Consider the following 23,684-nt stretch of genomic DNA (forward strand, 5'->3'; position numbering starts at 1 on the left):
TACAACTTGAGCCACAGCACCACTTCCAGTTTTCTGGTGGCAAATTGGAGATAAGAGCCTCTTGGGCTTTCATTCCTGGACTGGCTTTGAACCTCTATCCTCCAGTCTCAGCCTTCTGAGTAGCTAGGATTACAGGCATGAGCCACCAGAGTCCAGCTAAATATGTAATTTTTTAACATTGTGATCCACTAAACATGTTGCCTTTCCCTTGTCCCCAGTACAAGATATCCAACATTATTAAAAGTCATTTAAGTTTCTACTATCATGTTAAACTTACTGACCTCATTTTTCCCAAATGTTAAGAAGGATGCGTTTCCATCTGGAGCATTTGGTTTTCTCTAGAGCTTGAACTCAAAAATATAGAAATCTCAACTCTTTCAGAGAGAACATCTGCTTAAGAAAAAATGTTCTCTGTCTTTCTACAACCTCATTGAATCTGGGTGGGAGAGAGGACTTAACAAGGAAGGTCTCATCTGTAAAATAATAAAAATACAAAACGTATTATAAGGTTTTTGCCATGTTTCAACAAGCTGTCGGAGTAAAACCACATTAAGACTATATTAAACATCCAATTAATGTCACCTGCACTGTAATAATTAATAATACTCAGTACACTGTCAACCCTCGGCTCCAGTCCATGCCATGCATGGATACTCTTTTAATAACTCCTGACCCACAGAGTCAAACATGTCTGCTTTTCTTTTTTCAAAATTTAATTCAGTCTGCAGCAAAAGGTGGTCAAGTACTGGTGGAATATTAACAGGGATCACAAATATCCAGTCCTCTAGTGATCAACATAATAATGGCAATGGTCTAAAACAGTGTTCTTCAAAGAAAATAAAAAGTTTCTATCATCTATGAAATATATTTCCTGCCAAAGATAAAAGGACATTGTATACCTCCCTCACACAGTGTACTGCAATCGCTGATGGATTATTCATTACACCCAAAACAATTGATGGACACTAATATTAATTCAGATTATGGATCTACATTTACTAATAATAAAAGAGTCTGATGCTGTTAGCTCATGCATATAATACTAGCTAGTTAAGAGGCTGAAGTCTGAGGATGGTGGTAAGAAGCCAGTTCAGGCAGGAAAATGGACACTTACTTATCTCTAATTAATCATAGAAAAACCTGGAAATAGAGCTCTTCCTCTCATGATAGAGCAGTACTCTTAAGCAAAACGCTCTGGAGCAGCATCCAGGTCTTAATTTTAAGACCTGTACACACACACACACACACACACACACACACACACACACACACACGAGAAAGAAAGAATCAAAGCCACATTTAGATCACTTCATCAGGATTTGGCATATGTCCCATTCTAATCTCCACATCACGAGTAACTGACTTTTGGTTAGTAATTAGTGTGAATTTTTTTTAAAAAAAGGAAGAGATATTATTATGAATAACTTTTCTACTGACCAAACCCTATCCAATTTGCAACATTACACACATGTATTCATACAGTTTGAGTCACAAGTAATTAAACCAGAAGTAAATAACATACTTGATCAAAATGTCTCCTGGTACCTTCATTTTCTTTAGGTAATCAGACTTGAAACTTGCAGACCCGTGATTATTATTAGATGGTGTCTCTACGTGGCCATATGTTGCCTTTAGAAGACTTAGAAAACATAATCTCTGTAGGACTAATTCAGCTCCACAACCTTGAGCATTTGCAAATTGGCCAACACCACTGGCCATCAGACTGGACCAACATCAGCACTTCCTCTATGTTTGACTTCTTCAGCTGGACAAATTCAATTGCCAGTGAGTGACCTGTGCCATCTTATGGGATTGCTTTGTTGTTTCATACCATGGAAAACCAAAGGTAAAACAAAGAAACAAGGACAAATAAGACAGGGAGCTAGGAAATATCTCAAGATCTTTAATAATTTTCCAGTCTTAAATTCTAATCCTTTTGAGACCAGAGACCTATCATTCATCTGTCAAATGCTCTTGAATGTTTACCAAAAAAAAAAAAAGATTCTTCATTTTGTTTAAGGTCATTCAAGCTCACTGGAAATAAAAACTCACTTGAAATTAACAAAATGCCACCTGTTATATAAACATTAGCTTTAAAGAAATAGCTTACAAATCACTGGCAGATTTTGGTAAAATTTTGGCAATAATATCTATTGAACTGACATTTGAATATAACAAATTTGGCTTACTTGTGGTCTGATCTCTTGAAGTCACATTCATCTACTGTGGTCTCGTAAGACTCAAAGACTGGCAAATCCTCGTGGAAGCAGTGAAGAGGCAAGATTTCCTGCAGAAAGAAATTTAATTTTTTTCATTCACCTATTTTACATAATGGGTTCTTGGTGCCGAATAATCAGCTGGGTTGTTTAGTATAAATGCCTTTTCTTTCTTCAGAAAAATTAAAAAAAAAACATAGACTGGCAGAGGAGACATAACAAGAAGGAATAAGAGCTGTATGCCAACACTGCTTAATGACATCAAAACAATAGAAATGGGAAGATAATGGACAAACAAAAGTTTGGAATACTTTAGACATTAATGAGCCTTCCCTGGGCAACTGATAGCTATATACTAATGCTTGTTTTGTTTTGCTGTGCTTTAAAACTTTAGTTCTATGATTGCAGAAGAAGGCTTTCCTTTTTCATGTGACATGGTGGGTATTTACAGAGCTATTTTCACTTCCAAATTTACTTCCCTTCCAGCTGGTGAAATAGAATGGCTCCTTTTATTTTATGCATGAAAGACAAACTCACCTGTGTACAAAGATCATTAGAGACCTGTTTTGTGATCTTGTTTTTACAAGTATCCATCTCACTCTGCTGCCTTCCTGTGAATGCCTCTGTCTCTGTTTGCTGTGCGCTAAGACAATTTCTCTCCTTACAGCTACAATTATAGATGGGGATGAAACACTTGCCTGACCATTTCTTGAAGTTGAGCGAAGAAATGTAGAATGAGTATAAGTACTGATATCTGCATTCTTGTATTTATATTTAATTCTGCTCTACATCAATAAACATTTCTGGATGATGAATATCTGAACCTCATCAGATTGTTTTTTTATCAGAACCAGGTTCTTGGGTCCAGAAACCAGTAGACACAAGATTGTACCCAGGAGAATTCAGGGAAGGCATTATAAAGTAATCAGTTTAAGATCAATTGGTAAAATAGCTCCAAATAAAAGCAAGTCAGCCCAGAAATCCTTAAACAGAGGGAAAGAGGTAGAAAATAATGAATGAGTTTCCACCAGGAATTCCCATTCATACAAATAAGGGTTTCAAACTCACAGAGAATGTGGAATATTGACAAATCAATGTTAGGTCTTCCATGGGCAATGAAAAACAAAAAATAAAAGAAAAGAAAAATGTTCACGTTTTCAAAGTCTGGTCTTAATTTTTCAGTATCTAAGCTCAGTGGTTAACTTTGAAGCCTACGGTACGTTTTCAGGAGTGGTCCTGAAAACTGAGATAGGTAGTAGGTGAGTTTGTAAACTCATCGTATTTATAATTCCATGGTGGCATGTGAGCCTTGGATCATCAAGTATATCCTTGTTTGGAATTTTTTTCTGTGAAAATATGGAAGAATCATGATCCTTGAAGAGTACTTCCCTAACACTGGGCAGTTTTAAAGTTTCAGATCGTCCTGGTCTGTCCCAGAATGCATTAATGTTTTCAAATGTAGAGTGACAATATGTTCATTTTTATCTAGTGACTGATTAAATATGTGTATCTTGGTAGTGTCAATATATTAAGTTTTCAGAATGATTGTAGTATCTAAGAAGCCTGGATCAAATGATAACTCTGTTGACCTTCCGAATGTGTGACCTTTCCAAAGCAAATATTCTACATTGTTGGCTCAATGAGCAATAAGTATACTAAGCTTTTTTTTTTACAAAGGTGATGAAAAATTAAAGAATTTTAATATGACTAACCAAATGTTTGGTATGTAGTAGATGTTAAATAAATAAATAAATGCTAGTCATGACGGATGTGATTTTATTTCAAGACCTCATTTCTTAACTGGTTCTCACTTTTTTAAATGGAAGCTGATGGATCACAGAAGATTGGGAAAGAAGGCTGAGTATTATAGTAGGTAAAACCATGAAGAGATCATGTCAGTCACTCATTGCCAAAGTAACAAGAGTCCATGATAATGGTTTAAAACTGGAGGATTACAATGAAATAAGGCTTTTTATCAGTTTAGTTTTGCAAGTTCTGGGGTTTGAACTCAGAGCCTAGTCACTGTCCCTAACTTTTTTTTCTCAAGGCCAAAGCTCTGCCACTTGAGCCACAGACCACATTCAGGGTTTGGTGGTGGTTAATTGGAAATAAAGAATCACAGAAACATTCTTGCTCAAGCTGGCTTTGAATGGCATCCCTCAGATCTCAGCTTCATAAGTCCCTAAGATTAGAGTCATGAGCCACTGCTGCCAGCTTTGTGAAACAAGTTTTGGTCATTAAACTGATAAGATATGTGCTAGGTCAAAGATGACTATATCTAATAACTTAAACTGTAGAATTTTTTGAGTCAGAGAATATTCATTATCATCTTATTTCTTAGGTAGAATTTTCAAATGTCATGATAATATAGACAATCTAGATTTTTATCTAATTTACAATAATATAGATAATGTCAATTCTTGTTTTCCTTCCTTTTTCTCTTCTTTCTTTCTTTTTTCTTTCTTTCTTTCTTTCTTTCCTTCTTTCTCTTCTTCTCCTCCTCCTCCTTTCCTCCCCCCCTCCTCTTCCCCCCTCCCCCTCCTCCTCTCCCCCTCCTCCTCCTCCTCCTCCTCCTCCTCCTCCTTCTCCTCTTCTTCTTCTTCTTCTTCTTCTTCTTCTTCTTCTTCTTCTTCTTCTTCTTCTTCTTCTTCCTCTTCCTCTTCCTCTTCCTCTTCCTCTTCCTCCTCCTCCTCCTCTCCCCATTTTTCTTTTGTGCTGATCCTGTAGCTTTAACTTGCAGTCTTGCCACTATTTTTGAGCTTTTTTGCTCAAGCTTATCTCTTTACTTCCTGACCCACAGCCTCACTTCTGGCTTTTCTTATGGTGTGGGGTTGGGTGGGGGGATTAAAAAGAGAGAGTCTTTCAGACTTTTCTGCATTGGCAGGCTTTGAACTTCAATCCTCGGATCTCAACTTCCTGAATCTAAGATTATAAGAGTAAGCCACTACTGCCTGGTTGAGGTCACTTCTAAAATAAGATATCCTTTCAATATTATTATTCCACATTTTGATAGATTTATTTACTTATATTATTAGCACCATCAACAACATTTAATATGCCACTTTGTTTCAGTTTACTTTATAGGTTTACCACTATAGATTTTTAAGTTTCATTTTCTTCCAGGGAGCTAGAATTGTGTCAGTGTTTCTAAAATTGTTTTGTTTTTGCTAGTACTAGAATTTGAACTCACAGTCTTGTGCTTGCTAGGCATATAACTACAATTGAGCCACACCTCCATTACTACACTACTTTTGTATAGTGTTCAGTGACATATAAAATCACTCATAAACTATCTTTGCTCATTACAACCTGGCCACATCGATTCTCCCTCCATTTCAAAGTATTTCATGCTCCATCTACTAAAGTGCTTTTTCTTTTATTTAGTGAATTCCCATTTATCTAATTTTGCTCATCCTTTCTCATATTAGTCAGCTGTGCCTGCTTCACCAAGTACAAATATTTAACAACAACAAAATTCCTTGTATTCTTCCTTTGTATTAAGGGTTCTCAAAATTAATTTGGCATCTATTTGCTCAACTAAAAAGTAAACCCTTTAAAAGTGATCTTATTCATTGTTTCTGAATATTAAATTCATGGAACTCATGGCATGATACACATGTACACATATGCACGCATGCTGAATCCAGAACACATGTTTCAAAATTAATTACACCATCATTCCCATTTAAGCTAGGGGAGGTGCACTTTATTTGTTTTCTCCTGCTATGTTCTTTGACAATCTACTCTGCTTAATTGCCTTCACTTTCATAAACATCATTACACTCTTAAGTTGAGAGGACACCTTTCTTGTTAAATGAAGGTTGTGAAAAGAAGTGTTGTTCACAAGTAAGCTACTAATTGAGAGATATCCTCCAGGGATATAATAAAAGAAATAGAAAAGCATTATAACTCAGAAGGAAAGTTTTAAAGAGAAGTATTCCTGTGACTTTCCATTGACGCAATAAGTATTATGCTATGTTCCAGAGGTCTGTAAACCTTTTAGGATTTTGAAGTGATTATTGAACAATTCCATAGCCAATTCTTGGAAACTAAAAAGATCAAGAATAAGAAATACCAGATGATCTAGCTGTTGAATAAGTCAGCACCTTTAAGGTAATAAATCAGCTGGACTTCTTAACATGTAAATTGGAGAGGATTTCTGTAATTATGCAAATTTAGTGAATAGATATGGGTCATACAGTCCACAACTAATTCTGAGGACAGTTTGTGTATTCTATCTGGTACATAACATAGAGCCAAAACTTGGCATTGGCTCCTACATGATGAGAAAATTAGCAGCTTGTGACATGAGTAATTAAGTTTATGCAATTGGTTATTACAAAAAAATTACAATTTGAAAATGAAGAATATGCTGTGTGAACTAAGACAAGAGTATCAGTTTAGGAATAGACAATTAGATAATCAGAACCTAAAGAGACTAAATAAACAATGTATAGATGAAAACAAGTCCAGTTATATATGCGATATATATATAATATGTAACATATACATTATATGTTATACAATATATTATTTTACAATTTAGGTTATATTATTACATTATAATATAATATACAATGAATATTATTTAAGATATAATATATTATATATAATTATATGCTACATAATGTATACTCATCATATATGTTATACATATTTATATAATGAATACTTATATACATACATTATATATAGGTACTTTTTTCAGTAAGCAAGAAGAGAGGGATTTCAGTAAGTGAAAAAATGTGCTAGTCAGCTAATCTGTTGGTAAGATCCTGTAGCAAACCATATACTTTGCTTCTTGAATGACATTAGAAGCCCCTATGTGGAATAATTGGTACTTAGCCTGCAGCATTGTTGGAAGAAGTAGACATTTTAGATAATGGGACCTAGTGAGAGGAAAATAGCCCAATGATAACCAATATGCTTTTAAAGATTTCAAGATATCCCCAGGCCACCCCCTCCCTTCCTCCCTCTCCCTGTTTCCCAAAAGCCACTAGTAAACAGCTTCTTTGGTCATATATTCTGACACAACAATATGCTGCCTCACCACAGACCCAAATGGACCACCAAACTTGTCTTATACTTCTGAAACTGTGAGCCAGATAAACCTTTCCCTCTTTCAATTGACTGTATCAGGTGCTCTATTGTAGTCACACATACTGTCCATACCGGAGGAAAAACTAGTGAACATATATCCTTACTTCATATTCACACACAAAACTGTACATAGCTTGAAATACTGACCAGAGTAAGTATAAAAATATTAAGAAAAATATAGGAGAGCGTCATCATAACTTATTGGATAGAGAAGGCTTTTTAGGAAAATCAGTCAGAATAACCACAGAATTCTCAGCAGAGACCATGCAAACAAGAAGAGACTAGAAGGATATATGTCATACCCTTAAGATAAATAACTACCAACCAAGAATACTGTACCCAGCTAAGCTCTCATTCATAACAGAAGGAACAATATAAACCTTCCATTCTGAGGAAAAGTTGCAACAATACATAGCAACCAAATCAGCATTACAGAAAATTCTCAGAAATATCCTACACATTGAAACCAACACCAATGTGGTACTGACAAAGAAATGACGCCAAAAAATCATACCAGCTAAGTACCGAAAGAACTGTCAAGCCACAGGCCCTAATGAAAGCTTTTAAAAATGGTAGGAACTAGTAAATATTTTTCTATCCTAACCCTCAATATCAATGAACTTAACTCTCCAATTAAATGGTATAGACTGTCTAGTTGGATCAAAAAGCAAGATCCATCTTTCTGCTGTCTTCAAGAGGTGCATCATGCCCCCCAAAACAAACATTTTTTTGAAAGTGAGACGTTGGACTAAAATTTATCAAACTAATGGCGCCCATAAATAAGCTGTAGTTGCCATACTCATATCAGATAAAATAGACTTTAAACTAAAATTAGTGATAAAAGACAAAGAAGGTTATTACATACTGATAAAGTGATCTCTCCTCCAGGAGGACATACCATCCTAAATACCTACACACCTAATCCTGGAGCACCAAACTTCATCAAGCAAACTTTACTTTCACTAAAACCACACATAGATGGAAACACAGTGAATGTTGGTGATTTAACACATCAACTCTCACCTATGGACAGATCAACCAGGCAAAAACTCAACAGAGAAACCTCAGAATTGAACAACTGTATAGAACAACTAGATCTAACAGACATCTGCAGAATATTCCACCAAGCAACATCACAATATACTTTTTTTCAGTAGCACACAGAATCTTTTACAAAATAGACCACATATTAGGGCATAAAACAAATCTGTGCAGATTCAGAAACACTGAAATTATTCCCTGCATTCTCTCAGACCACAAAGGCATCAAATTAGAACGGAACACCAGTCTCCACCAATGAAAACCCTGTAACTCATGGAGATGGAACAGCACATTGTTGAATCACGTATGGGTCATTGAGGAGGTCAGAACAGAAATTCAACAGTTTATGAAATTTAACAAAAAGGAGCACACAAAATACCAGCTCCTGTGGGACACAGCCAAGGCAGTACTCAGAGGAAAATTTATACCTCTGAATGCTTACATTAACAAATTTGCAAACCATCAATTTAACGTCGCACCTTAAGCTCTTGGAAAGAAAGCAACAAACCAAACCTAATCCCAGTAAAAGGAAGTAAATTATTAAAATCAAAGCAGAATTAAATGAATTGGAGTCCAAAAAACTATAGAAAGAATCAACAAAACTAGGAGTTGGTTCTTTGAAGAAACAAAATTGACAGACTCTTAGCAAATCTTACCAAAAAAAGGAGAGCACACCCAAATAACCAAAATCACAGATGAGAATGGTAATATCATGACAGAAAATACCAAGATCCAGAACATCATAAGGGAATACTTTTCAAATGTTTATGCCAACAAATTTGAAAATCTAGAAGAAATGGATGAATTTCTAGCCAATATTAATATGTCCACACTGAACCAAAAAGACCTAATCCAACTAAACAGACCTATTTCAAACACTGAAATAGAAATGGCAATAAGACACTTCCCATCCAAGAAAAGCCAGGGACAGATGGATTCACAGCTGAATTCTATAAGATCTTCAAAGTAGAGCTCACACTGATACTCCTCAAGCTCTTGAACAAAATTGAAAATGAAGGCTCTTTGCCAAATTCATTCTATGAAGCCACCATAACCCTCATCCCAAAACCAGACAGAGATTCACCAAAGAAAGAGAACTATAGACCTATTTCTTTGATGAATACTGATGCAAAACTTCTCAACAAAATACTGGCCAACCGTCTTCAGCAACTCATCAAAAAAAGTTATACACTATGATCAAACAGGATTCATCAGAGGGATGCAAAGTTGGTTCAACATACGCAAGTAAATTATATAATTCACCACATCAACAGGAGCAAGGACAAGAATCACATGATTGTCTCAATAGATGCAGAAAAGGCATTTGACAAGATCCAACACCCCTTTATGCTAAAAGCTCTGAAGAAACTAGGAATCCATGGAACTTTCCTCAGTAAAATAAAGGCTGTGTATGACAAGCCCACAGCTACCATTATACATAATGGTGAAAAGTTAAAGCCATTTCTTCTAAAATCAGGAACAAGATGAGGATGCCCGCTCTCTGCACTTCTCTTTAAAAAAGTAATAGAATTCCTAGCTAGAGCAATAAGGCAAGAAGCAAGCATAAAGGGGATCCAAATAGGGAAAGAGGAAGTGAAACTTTCCCTCTTTGCAGATGATATGATTCTGTATTTAAAGAACCCTATAGACTACACTCCCAAGATGCTTCAGCTGATTCAAAACTTCTGGTAAGGTAGCAGGGTATAAAATTAACCCTCAAAAATCAACTGCGTTTGGGCCAGGAGTTTGGCCTAGTGGTACAGTGCTTGCCTAGCATCCACGAAGACCCGGGTTCAATTCCTCGTTACCACATACATAGAAAAAAGCCAGAAGTGGTGCTGAGGCTCAAGTGGTAGAGCTCTAGCCTTGAGAAAGTTCAAGGACAGTGCTCAGGCCCTGAGCTCAAGCCTAGGACTGGCAAAAAAACAAACAAACAAACAAAAACAAAACAAAACAAAACCTGCTTTCCTATATACCAACAATGAGAGAATGAGGCAACAATCAGGAATGCAACTCCTTTTGCAATAGCTTCAAAGAAAATAAAGTTCCTAGAAATTATCTCAACTAAAAATGTAAAGGACCATTTTGATGAAAACTTAAAACCATGAAAAAGGAAATTAAAGCAGAACTGAGGAAATGGAAAAATCTCCCATGCTCCTGTATTGGTAGAATTAACATCGTGAAAATGGCAATCTTGCGAAGGGCTATCTAAATGCAATACCCATCAATATCCCAATGTCATTCTTTAAAGAAATAGAAGAGGCAATCCAAAATTTCATATGGAACAGTAAAAGACCCCATATAGCAAAAACAGTTCTTCGCAGAAAGAACAGTGCAGGAGGAATACCAAACTTAACACTCTATTACAAAGCTATAGTGACCAAAACAGCTTCGTACTGGCACAAGAACAGGCTTGAAGACCAATGGAATAGAACTGAGGACCCAGCTATTAACCCACAGACCTATGGCCACCTAATCTTTGATAAGGGAGACAAAAAAGTAGAATGGAAGAAAGACAGCCTCTTCAACAAGTGGTGCTGGCAGAACTGGTTAAGCACCTGCAGAAAACTAAAGTTGGATCCTTCTTTGTCATGCTGCAACAGGATTAACTCCAAATGGATCAAAGACTTTGAGGTAAAAGCAGATACACTGAAAACTTTACAAGAAGGAATAGAAGATACACTAGGTGTCCTTGGCACAGGTGGAAACTGTCTTAATAAGGACCCAGGAACGCAACAAATCAGAGAAAGTCTGGATAAATGGGACTGCATTAAACTGCAGAGCTGCTGTATGGCAAAGGACATAGCTAGCAAACTAAGTAGAAAGCCTACGGAGTAGAAGAAGATCTTCAGTAACCATACAATAGACTAAGGCCTGATATCTAAAATATATGTAAAGCTCAAAAAATTGAATCACTCCAAAACTAATCTCCAAAGTAACAACCATCTCATTAAAAGATGGGCCAAAGACTTAAGAATGGCCTATAGACACATGAAGAAATGCTCAACATCTCTGGCCATAAAAGAAATGCAAATCAAAACAACTCTAAGATTCCACCTCACTCCAGTTAGAATGGCCAGGATCAAGAAAACTAGTAACAACAGATGCTGGAGGGGATGTGGCCAGGAGGGATCACTACTACACTGTTGGTGGGAATGCAAACTCGTTCAACCACTGTGAAAAGCAGCATGGCAGTTCCTCAAAAGACGAAACATAGAGCTCCCCTATGACCCAGCAATTCCAGTACTTGGCATTTACCCAATGGTCCAGAAAGAAGGACAGACTATATCCCTTAGCACAACGATGTTCATTGCAGCACTATTTACCATAGCAAAGATATGGAACCAACCCAGATGCCCCTCAGTTGATGAGTGGATCAACAAGATCCACAGTACAAATACCACAGTATTTGTACACAATGGAATTCTATGCTGCTATCCGAAAGAACATCGCCCCATTTGTTAGGAAATAGAAAGACTTAGAAAAAAATCATATTAAGTGAAGTAAGCCAGAGTAAAAGGAACATAGGCTCAATGGTTTCCTGCATTTGTCATAATCAGTAAAAACCTTGGGCTCTCCTAGCTGAGATTTACAATAGAGCAAAACCTAGATACATAAGGCCATATTGTATGACGCTAAATGAAAGGACTTCTAGGATATAGAAACAAAAGCCACATAATGAGAGATTGCTATCCTTAATGTCCTGGGTTATCTCGCCTTTTTTTGTGCTGTTCCTTGATTATCTCATATTGTTACAGTATTTCACCTGGTTATCTGATATACTGTATATGTGCATATTTGGTTATTTGAAATTGGTTAGGGAAGGGGGGAAAACAAGATGAGGGGCAGGGTTGAGGGGAGGGAAATGGGGACCAAGACATGAGAAAGGGTATCAATGTTTGTGAAGTAATGCACCTTCTATTTGGTGAATATAATATAACCCTTCTATTAATTACAATAAAAATATATGGAAAATATTTTGTTGGTGGGCACTGGTGGCTCACACCTCACACCTGTCTTCTTAGCTAGTCAGAAGGCTGAGATCTAAGGACTGTGGTTTGAAGTCATCTCAGACAGAAAAGCTTGTGAGGCTCCATCTAAATAGCCCAAATTGGAAACGTAGCTTAAGTTGTACTATGCTTGAGCAACATAAAAGCTCAAGAACAGTGCCCAAGCCCTAAATTCAAGTTCAAGCCGTCAGAGTGGAACAAAAAAATATTTTTTATTACCATACATTGTTTTCACAAGGAGGAGGCTTGTTCTGACAATTCAACATACTCCTTAACCCTCACCAACATTCCCCTGATCTCTCCCCACTTCTTAACGAAAGGGTTTTTAACCGAGATAAGAAGTGGAAATAAACCATACAGGCTTTTTGAAACATGAAAGGAAGACTTTGGTTTCTATTTTAAGATTTCTCACAAAGCAGTTGAAATATTTCAGCAAAGAGATTATTTTCAAAAGATGTTTCTTTCAGCTGGTGTAGGAAGTAGGAAGAAGCAGAAGTATTAGGACAGTTAGGAGATGGTTTCTGCAAACTGAATGAGAGGAGATGGCAGTTTAGTCTAGAAAGCCACACAGAGTGGGAAATGGAGACAAGTAGACAACTCTAGAAATGTTTCACACTGCATGTATGCATGGGAACAAGAGAGGAGTAGGAAACTAAACAGGATCCAGTCTTGAACACACCTGGTTTACTAAAGATTTCATATCTTTTCTCCTAAAGCTAGGTGAGGACTTAGTAGTGGTATGGACACCTTGAAGAGATGCCTTAGACTTCTTCAGTGTAAATTTCCCAGAGAAGTTTGACCTCATGTCTAATTGCAATGAGATATGTTGGTTGGTTACCTAAAGCCACAGTGATGGGAACAGAACAAAGTATTCAGACTTGTGATTGTGTATGGTGGTGAAGGAAGTCCTCACATTTTACTGATATACAGAGGAGGTGAGATGGTAAAGAGAAGGCAGACTCACTTTAAGCATGGAGATACAGGTGCAATACTCAAGGGGAACATTCCAGCGTGTAATCAATTGTACACTCCTATATCTCCAAGAGAGATCTGAACTGGAGGGACCAATTTCAGAGTCCCTATTATACAGGTATCATATTGTTGTGCTGTTGTTTCTTCTTCCCTGTTGTTTAGAAACATCATCCTACGACCTCCTCTTAGTTCACTGCTCACATCCCATTCTTTGTACAGGCCCTATTCCTTCCCTACTCTTGTAGCCTTAACTTGTAGGCATCTGAACCTGTTCTTCTTTCCTTTGTGATATACCCCCAAAACACCAGAGCCATTTAACAGCAAAGAATAAAGTCCTGACTGACCCAGAGAGTATTTGTTCGTTTCTTTTCCTACTTTCTCAAACCTGGCTCTCAGTGACTCCCTGGTAAAGAGAGAGGAAGGCCTATGCCTTCTGAGGATCACAGCTGGGTATATTTCCAAGTACCATAAAGATTATTCCTCGGCTTGCTTGAAAACACATGCTACTTTGTGGAAGGTTTTGTTTTTGCCCTGTTTCCCTTATTTCTTTGCTGACAGTCTTAACTTGACCCACTTCTGGTTAGGCTTCTCTCTCTGTTTTCTTCCCCTTGTCTTTTGGACCCCTATATCTATCCATCAGTACTCAATTTTTAGCAAAGATCCTGTTTTGTTGGTTTATCTAGAATTCTCCAGCCTGCCTCCAGGAGGAATCTTGTTGGACCAGGTTAGGTAGCACTCCCTCCTACCCCTGAGGTAAATTTTCTACTCTCTCTGCACTCCTGTCTTTTATTTCTTAGACATACAGATACACTTTTCTTTGTATTTTCTTGTATGGATCCCATTCTCTTTTCCTTGTGGAAAACCCACCATGCAGTAGTTCCACTGTCTACTCACCGTGATAAAGTCCAACTGCATTTCAGCAAACGCTATTAATAACAGTGTCTTTGACATTGTTCTTGTCTCTTGGAGCACTGCCTCAGTGCATGACTTTTTCATTCTTGTTGTGGAATTTCTAACAGGGAAGCCAAACTGCAGACAATAATGAAGACAGCAGCTAGCAGCACAGTATTGAGAGTTTTATACGGCCTAGAAAAGTGTCAGAAAAAAAAGAAAAAACAGTCGTGGACTGTTTAAAGTTTTCAACTATCATAACTTGGAGAAAAAGAGTTCAGTGTAAGACTATAAAAGGTTGGAGACAGAAATCTTGTGATGCAGGTGGGGGACTTTGAGTGAACAATATGATATTTGATATAGAAGCGAAGAGGGGATTGGATTTCAGATGCGCAGAAGTCAGGTTACTTAAGAATTGGAAAAAGACATATAAAACATTGCTGTCCTTAAGGTACTATGTTATCTCTCATCTCATTTGCTGTCCCTTGGTTATCTCATATTGTTACAGTATTTCCCCTTGTTATCTGATATTATATATATATATGCGTATCTGGTTATTTGAAGTTGGATAGGGAAGGGAGGAAAACAAATGAGGGGCGGGGGTGGGGGAAGGGAAATGGGGACCAAGACAAAGAGAAGGGTATCAATGTATGTGAAGAGAGGGAGAATAAAGCTACACAGGTGCCTTACACCTATAATCCTAAGCATCACAGGAGGATGAAATCTGATGACTAAGTTTCTAAGCCAGGCTGGGGAAAAAAAAAAAGTCTGTGAGATTCTTACCTTGAGTTATCTACCAAAATGCTGGAAGTAGAGATGTGGGCTCAGGTGGTAGAGAGTCAGCCTTGGGCAAAACAAGCCAAGCTATATTTTGAGTCCCTGAGTCTAAGTCCCAGCAAATCCCACTCACAAAAAAGATAATAATTACAAATGTACCACAGAAGAACCCAAATTAGTTTTCTTTACCTTGTAAATGACCCTATAATATAGTTATTTTGATATGTGTAATTTATTTAATATAATTTCCTATTGTGATCTTTTTTAGTAGAGGGCTAGTAGAAGATTGTGAGATATGCTTTGGGATTCTGGGGCATCAAGTGGGAATAAAGAATATTCACTGGAAAGGCACTGGCAAGGCAAGAATTACATTTGCAGAAGGGTGTATCATCAGCAAAAATCCAACAAGACAAGTGAGCTCAGGGATTTGACAGGCTGCTTGCTCCTCTTTTATACCTAAGGCAGTGGGCCCTGCCCCTAGCTCAGATTGGTCTGAGCACAGATTCACCATTTGCAGCAGTGTGTGGCTTCCTGAACAAGAACAAAGATGTCTTAATCAATAGGAACAGATTGCAACTAAAATTCACTAAGCTTGTAACAGAATTTAATTAAAGTGTAACAGGAATAAACCTATTCCTGTAAGTAAAACACAACCATCAGGGCTAAGGCAGGCATATGACAGAAAGAAAGTTCCACACTGTGATTCAAAAGATGTCCTTTCTCATAGGATTAAGTAGGGTAATCAATGCAAGTATTTGAAGATGATGGAAAAGAGGCTTCCTCATTGCATTGACATATTGATATTACTTTTTTGGTTACTCACATATTTCCTTTTTATAAGGAAAAAATATTTCAGCATCTGGAGACTAAGTCTCCTCTGTTATTTCTTTTTGTTTCCTTTCTTGATCTGCCATTTTGACTCACCTGGCACAGGGTGATGGTCAGGTGAATATGTTCCCATGAGAAGGAGATGGTTATCTTTGTCTAGCCTTTAGTCATATCTGTGTCAAGCTTTGTGTTTTATCACACAACAGAGAAATCAACAGCAAGTTGTATTTTTCCTCTGGTTGCCTCAACTCTGCAGTAGAGACTGGTTTACAATCAGGTAAAATATTACAGAATCTACTTATAACTGTTGGATCTTGTGCTTTGGCATCTATTAAAATAACATTTTCTCCCCCTAATTTCTTTTCTCATAATTTTGTACCAAGGGGGAAAAACAATTAATTCTGCAATAATAATTCCAAATAAAAGAGAAAAGATTCTGAAATTTATACCCACTAAACCCCACCAGGATCCTTGATTATAAACCTCCAGTTATTATTTTTTTGGAGTTAGATTTGAGTTAACTCCCCCATTTCAAGTCCTGTCTTCTCTGTCACGATAGTCTGATTTGAGTGAAGCCTGTCTTATCAATTTAAACAACTTTCATGAATACATTTTAATGAACCTCCCTCACCTCAACTCTTTTCCTTTCTTTTTGATCACGGGCACAGTTAAACTTTTGATAAAAATAAATAAATGCATCTTTCACTAAACTGAAGCCTAACATCCAGTGGTATTCACCTGATTGATGTAGATATGATGTTTTAAAATTTAATTCTTGTAGTTATTTCTGAAATGCCATTAAAGTAGGATGACAACAGTCTTTGATTCCTGTCTTGAGGGAGTTCAAAGTTTATTAATATTGGTAAATATTTGTGCACATGAGCTGGATATTTTAGCCAAAAATATAAATAAAAAAATAAGGACTGATTTGTTGTCTAATAATATAGCAATAAAGAAACTCAGCTGTTTCCTTTATTATAGTGCATAATTATCATAGCTATTCACATTTATTTGTAGTCTAAATAAGTGAATTAAATACTGTAACTATGTACATTTTATTTCTTTCATATTTAAGAAACCATTTTCCTTCCAGAGTTGCAAAGTTCCATATTATTGTTATTTATTGTTTTAATTTTATGTTTTCTTTCACTTTTAGATTCAGAGAACACTATTAAATTATTTCATTATAACGGGCCATATTGCTTACTAATTAAGCTATATATTAAAAAATCTTTACCCGAGGCCAGATTTTTTTCAGCGTATAGCCTCATTATTAATATTTAAATGCCACACTTCTGAACTCAGTTTTAGGCCATAGGCCTGAACTCCAGAAGCCTGGCCACCACCTACCACTCCACAAGTGAAATAAAGAGGCACTATGAAGGCAAAGAAAGAAGAAAGATGACGTTCAAACAGCACTTCAGACCATATTTAGCTGTTTGGGGGTTATAGGTTTAAACAGACAATCAAGAGCAAGAAGATAAACATTTGCATAATGCTTAAACAGTCCCAGTTCCCGTTTGTGGCCTGGTTGGCTGTTATCATAGTCTTCATTTTCCTGGAATTCCAGAGAGATTTGTCAGAAGTTGTAATTACCATCACTGGAGGGGACTGAACAAGTTATTGCTGCATGACAAATGGTCTGCCCTGAGTTTTGAGTTGATCGCTTGCTTTGAAGAAGTTTGGTCCTTTGTCACAAGATGCTTACCCATAAATCTTGTTCTTCCTGGTGTCCTAGGGTGATGGTTGATGGGGAGAGACTCAGGATTGAGTAGATGCAGACCAAAAAGTGGAGACAAGAATGGAGGCAAGCTTTTATCCTGCTTTCAGTTAATTTGTGGGCACAAGTAAGTGGTCAGTGCTTTTGGGCAAAAGCAATTTAAGTACCACTTACATCATCTTCTTTTATGTAGTTTTTGGTGTCATCTTTTTCTAAATCACTACACTTTTCATAAAGTGCTTTTTATGGCTGGGAATCAGGACATACACAAACTTCAATTTTGTTCTCCTGTTTTTTTTTAAGAAAAGTTATGAACCTGGGCTGGGAGTTTGGCCTAGTGGTAGAGTGCTTGCCTATCATGTACAAAGACCCGGATTCGACTCCTCCGTACCATATACATAGGAAAAAAAAGCCGGAAGTGGTGCTGAGGCTCAAGTGGTAGAACTCTAGCCTTGAGAAAGTCCAACCACAGTGCTTGAACCCTGAGCTCAAGCCCAGGACTGGCAAAAAAAAAAAAAAAAAAAGTTATGAACCTAAAAAACAAGATATATACATGTATGTGTGTCTGTGTGTATCATAAAAACCCAAAGAAATCATATTTAAGAAAAGGTATCTGCACTAGAGAAAAAGGCAAAGAGAATGTTCAGGATGAAACACAGCATTCCATGATGGCAGAAGAACAGCAATAGACCCTATGCAACACATATCCGAGAAAAATACCATAGTAGGATACATCCAAGAAAAATAACAGGGGGTCTTCTGATGTGCCAGACATTGTTGAAAATTATGTGGAGGATTCTGGAAGAATTGAGAAGGATTAGCAACAGGTACAAATAAAATCAAAGAAATATTTTAGACATTGACTATTGATGTAAGATCAAATTATAATGATTAGCGGTGGGAGAAGTACATCTGGAGTGCTGACAATATTTGCAAAATCTACAAGCACATTTTTTAAAAAAGAGCATCCAAAATGTTTTATTAACTTCCCGAGTGAGTGAAATCTCAGACATTAGTAAACTAGTATTCTTTTGATCAAGAAATAAAATAATTAGGATTACATGTGATCATAGGTAAGGGAATGTATTTATGAATAGCAGCCTGCCTTGGAAACCAGCAGCACAACTTTTAATATATCTCTGATTCTGTTACTAAAAGACCTTCCATGATCAAATGAGAAAGAGGAATACAAAGTTTTCATGGTCCCTGAACGTATGCAGAACAAAAGGTATTAATTTGAAATATTTAATGCTGTTTTCTGGGGGTAGAGGGGGTGAGGATCTACCTCTAAATTTGCCATCATGCTCAGTTTACTAAGGCCCAGGCTCAGGGAAGAAGGCCCAAGAAGCTATTTTTAGCAATAACTCATCTATTTTAAATGTCATGCATAATTATGTCTTCTATTTAAAGGGGATAAAAAAGAAAAAAATAACACAACCACAATGGCAGATAAGCCAATAAGTATGAGACTTAAATTCTGAACGGTTACAGAGGCGATCTGGCCCCTGATCTTGGCGTGTGCAAGCGCGCACACACACACACACACACACACACACACACACACACACACACACACACACACACGCATGCGCACACGCTTGCACACCCGCACCCCTCTCACCTCTCTTCCCCGCCTCCCCATCCCCCGCCTTTGCAAAGTGAGAGACTAGACACGTTCACGTGACCGCCGTGACGTCAGCCCCCACTGGGTCGCGTGACGGACACTCAACTTTCTACTCTCCCCGCCCCCTCGGGCCGAGGATCTCGCGAGATCGCTCTTTACTATCAGAACTTGGGAGGCAGCCGGGGAGTCGGCTCGGCGCGGCCCGGAGGGAAGGCGTGGTCGGCGCCCTGAGTTCGCAAGCACCCCTCCTGATAGTTCTAGGCCGGGTCCGGCCTTCGGGGAGGGGGTGTTGCCCGAGTAAAAACAACTCCGAGAGGCATCGCCCCGGACCCTCGGGGTGTGCGCACCCTGGCCGGGAGCCGGGCCGGAGCGGCGGGGCGCGGCGCCCGTGGCTCCCCGCGGCCCCCGATCGCTTGCCCTGGGCTGTGGGGCGTGGGAACCCGTGTGTGGAAAGCAAATGACCGTCCACATCCGGCCTTCCCGGGGCCAGCCTGGGGTGGCGACCGCGGCTCGGGCTGCCCCTGGGGGCCGCCAGGGTTAGGACGTGGTGGTGTGTGTGGAGGTGTCCCCGGATCCCTCTGCACCCCACAGCGGATCACCCCGCACGGCCCCGTACCGTGCCGCTCGGGCAGCCCCCGCTGGGAGCCGCTCGCGGGGCGGTGTGCGTGCCGTGGACAACCCAGAGCCCCAGGGCTTCTCCTCGCGCGTCCCTAGACCGGTGGGACCGAGGCAGGGGCCGGCCGGGGGCGCTAGCGGGAGGCGTGGAGCCGGCGGCAGGGAGGGGGGTTCGTCAGGGAGTGAGGGGCTGGGGGGGGGGTTGAAGGGAGGGGGGAGGCGCCGAGGGCGGAGACGCAGCCCTGCGGATCGCCGCGCCCCAGCCCAGCGGGTCTCTCCCTCCGGGCGCCTTCCCTTAGGTTTCCGGGGCCGTCGTGGGGAGTCCGAGGCCACGGCGGTGCGGGGGCACCCCGCCTCCCCCCACCACCAGCGCCACCGCCGCGGGAGGGATCCGCACTCCCCCTCCTCCCCTTCCCTCGGCCACCCCGCCCCGGGTGCGCGCGCTCCGCCGAGCCCCAGCGCGCCCCGCGCTCCGCGCCTGCCTGCCTGACAGCTGCAGCTGGGCTGGGGCTGTGCTCCCCGCTCCGCTCCGGCCGCGGCCTCGGCCCCTCCGCCCTCCACGGCCCGCCTCCGCCCTGCTCGGACTCCTTTCCCTCCACCCTGCACCCCTCCTGCCCTGGGTGCCCAGGTCGTTTCGCAACCGTGCGCTCCGTGCCACCCCTGCCCTCCCCACCCCTGCATTTGGGGCGAGGGTCTGGAAGGCGAAGCTTTTTTTTTCCCCCCCTCTGGCTCGGCGCAGCGTGGGGACGAGGAGGAGGAACCCCACGCCACCCCCTTTCTGGTCGGCTCTCCTTTCCCGCCCCGCCCCGCCCCTACAGCGCACACTCCTCCGCCGGGGACCAGCTACTTTGTCGGACGGACGAGGAAAGTGCGGGCGGCCCTGGTGACAGTGCCGCGGGGGCCAGTCCCGGGGAAACCGCGCGCCCGATCGCCTCGCGCCCTTCGCGCTCCAGGCCAGGGCACACAGCCCGCCAGCCGAGCCAGGATGGCTTCCACCACCACCTGCACCCGGTTCACCGATGAGTACCAGCTTTTCGAGGAGCTCGGAAAGTAAGCGCCAGTGCTGGGGCATCTCAGGTCCCCACGGGGAAGGGAGGGCGGGTCGTGGGGTCTTCTCCCCCCCCCCCCCGCTCCACCACCACCCTTAACCTTCCCGACCCACCGATCTCCCTCTGGCACGGGGCTCCCGGGGGAGTTCGAGGGGGGGGGATGAGAAGGACGGGGACCCCTGACTTGTCTGTCGGGGGAGAGATGCGGTTGTTCGGAAGGGGAGGGAACACAGCAAAGGAGCCCCCTCCACACATACCTTCACCCCCCCATCGCGATGCACCCCAGTATTTCCTTTCCTGGCTCCCCAATCCCCTGGCACACTTTAGAGAATTTACGAGCTCTGCAGTTGTAGCTGTCACCCCCAAGAAGTGTGTGTGTGTGTGTGTGTATGTGTGTGTGTGCGCGCGCGCGCGCGTGAACGCGCGAGTGTGAGCGCGCGCGCTTGTGTTTGGAGAGGAAACTAGAACCCGAATCGAATGCCACCTTTATCCGGTGTTCTGTAAATAGATGTATTTCCCCCGCCCCTCCCCGGGGAGCGTCTGACCCCCGCCACCCACCCCGGGTCCGGAGGAGCCGGGGCCGTCGGCCGCCGCTGCCACAGGCGGTGCCATATTTTTTGGGTGCCGAAAGTTGCACTTGGCCACCGCGCAGGGTCTTGTTTCGCATCCAGTAGTGAAGTTGTTCTGTCCAGGAAAAGGGGATGTTGGGGTGGGAGAGAGAAGGTCACCCCCACCCCCCAAATCTCCTGCTCCATCTCGGCTCTTTCATTCTTTGCACTGCATGAACCCGGGATTTCCGTGTTAGGCATCTTTGCTTTCTCCAGGAGGATTTATTTATACAGGCAACCAGGGGGAGAAAAACCCTCAGAAAGGAAATGCCCAGGCTTTGTTTTCATGTAATAAAGGTGACATCTTGATATAAAATAATAATAATAATAATAATAATAATAATGGACAATATGTCCTAAAGAGCTGCTTATTATTTAAACCTCTCCCAAAAACAGGGCAGAGGGAAATTACCATACTAGGATTTGTTAAACCACACTAGTACACTGGAGGAAAAAAAAATATATGAATGTATATATATATGATATATATATATAGTATATGTGAAAACATTCTCCATATTCCCTTATTTGACTCCACATTGATTATATTTCCCTGCCATACATAGGCATCAGATTCTCTCTCTCTGTCTCTCTCTTTTTCTTCTTTTTCTCTTTTCTTTCTTTTGTTGTTCCTCCTCTGTTCTGCTCTTTGCAGGTTTTTATTTTTATTTTTAATTTATTTGTCCTCCCAAGAGCATTTAGTGCTGTTAGAGTGGAAATTGTAAAGATGTTTTCAAATTCCATGTGCAAAACACAAATGATCATTGTTGGCAGTTCCTTTGGGTTTTGTTGATTAATAACCTGTGTTTCAAGTTAAATAAAATATATTTTGATTCCCCAATATTAAAGAATTAAAGGGGGGCAAGGTCTGGGTTTCTAGGAAAAGTAGGATTTTTATAAGACTTTTCTGAGATTTGACAGCTTCCTAAAATTAAGATGCTTAGATTTTGTACATTTTAATAGAATACTCTGCATAGTTATATTGATTACCTGCTAATTATTGATTTCCAGGGGAGCATTCTCAGTGGTACGAAGATGTATGAAAATTCCTACCGGGCAGGAATATGCCGCCAAAATTATCAACACCAAAAAGCTTTCTGCTAGGGGTGGGTATTTTCAACCGTATGTTTATTTAATTTTGTATTTGTCATATTCATTGTTGGTTCTCTTTCTTATGAGAAGTATATGTAGTCATAATTGTTTGTTAGACTTGGTATCCTAGGAACTACAGACATTTTTTCTTTCTGGAATGCCTCTTGTGTGTGCAGCTTAAAAATAAATGAACAAATATATTCGCAGTTATTTCATAACTTAATACAATTCTAGCTGTCTTATGAGCAGTAACATAAAGAACTGCTTTGTAGAGCAAAGCATTGTCACAGAGTACATTTTGCTTTTAACTCCACTGTAAAATTAACTTTGAGAAGGAACCTTGAATGGAGAATTGTTAGTCTCACAACTCTCTCAATTTCCCTTTTGCTTTCGAGAGGGGGAAAATAGGTCATAGGCTCAGTTGAATCATATACTCTAATTGTAGTTACACTTGAACTTAATTTATCAAGGTATATTTAACAGTCATGGCTTGGGGAGGAGAATTAATGTTGCTATCTTCCAGGGAGTGCAGCTTAATTTGGTATTTCTGTGTGTGATTTAGACCTGTACTCGATGTTTAGCATGAAAGCTATCCACAAGGCTGTCTAATGCATATTGCACATGCAGTTTTAGCCACAGAGATAATTCATACTCACAAAATAGCTGTTGACATAACCAAAAAAAAATAAAACACTTGGAGGGATCTCCTTGTATTCATTTTATTTTGTTGAATGCATGCAAAAGTGTTTATACTAATATGCTAAGGCATTCCAATTATTGTAGGCACGTGTCCCAAGTATTTCCATGGGAATTTATGGTTTGATGAAATAAAAAGGAGAGATTGAACAGAATACTGCAGTTTATGCACATCTCAGTGACCTGGTTTATAGTTTTCCTCATTGACTCTGTCTTTTTAAAATACCAATGTGCCGGTATCATTGTCTTTGTTCTCTGCCATAATTATTTTTCTGTATTTGTTAGAAATCCACTTTTGTGCTTAGGTTTAGGTGGGCTTTTCCACTTAGCTGTTGGAGTAAGACTGTTTTGGAATTTCCTACATCTGGTTGATTAAGATTCAAAGGAAAAATCTATCTGCTAAAGTAACTCCAAGGAATCATGGTGCAAAAATTAATGAAAAGCA

General features: G+C 40.1%; 1 protein-coding gene across 9 annotated transcripts in view; it reads left to right on the forward strand.

The window, feature by feature from the left end:
* The first annotated feature begins 20,091 nt into the window (after nt 1-20,091).
* Camk2d (calcium/calmodulin dependent protein kinase II delta) overlaps nt 20,092-23,684 on the forward strand; it is a 250,729-nt gene continuing 247,136 nt past the window's right edge. For 3 of the 9 annotated variants that reach the window (XM_090356660.1, XM_090356666.1, XM_090356668.1), the window contains exons 1-2: nt 20,092-20,844; nt 22,463-22,557. In XM_090356660.1, coding sequence (XP_090212786.1) covers nt 20,780-20,844; nt 22,463-22,557 — 160 coding nt within the window. In that variant the 5' untranslated portion in view covers nt 20,092-20,779. The remainder of the gene's footprint in view (nt 20,845-22,462; nt 22,558-23,684) is intronic. The other 6 variants (XM_090356664.1, XM_090356663.1, XM_090356665.1 and 3 more) reach the window with 4 other exon arrangements.

This window comes from Megascapheus bottae, chromosome 23, assembly GCF_031878675.1.
Source record: "Megascapheus bottae isolate mThoBot1 chromosome 23, mThoBot2.hap1, whole genome shotgun sequence".
Taxonomy (NCBI): Eukaryota; Metazoa; Chordata; class Mammalia; order Rodentia; family Geomyidae; genus Megascapheus; species Megascapheus bottae.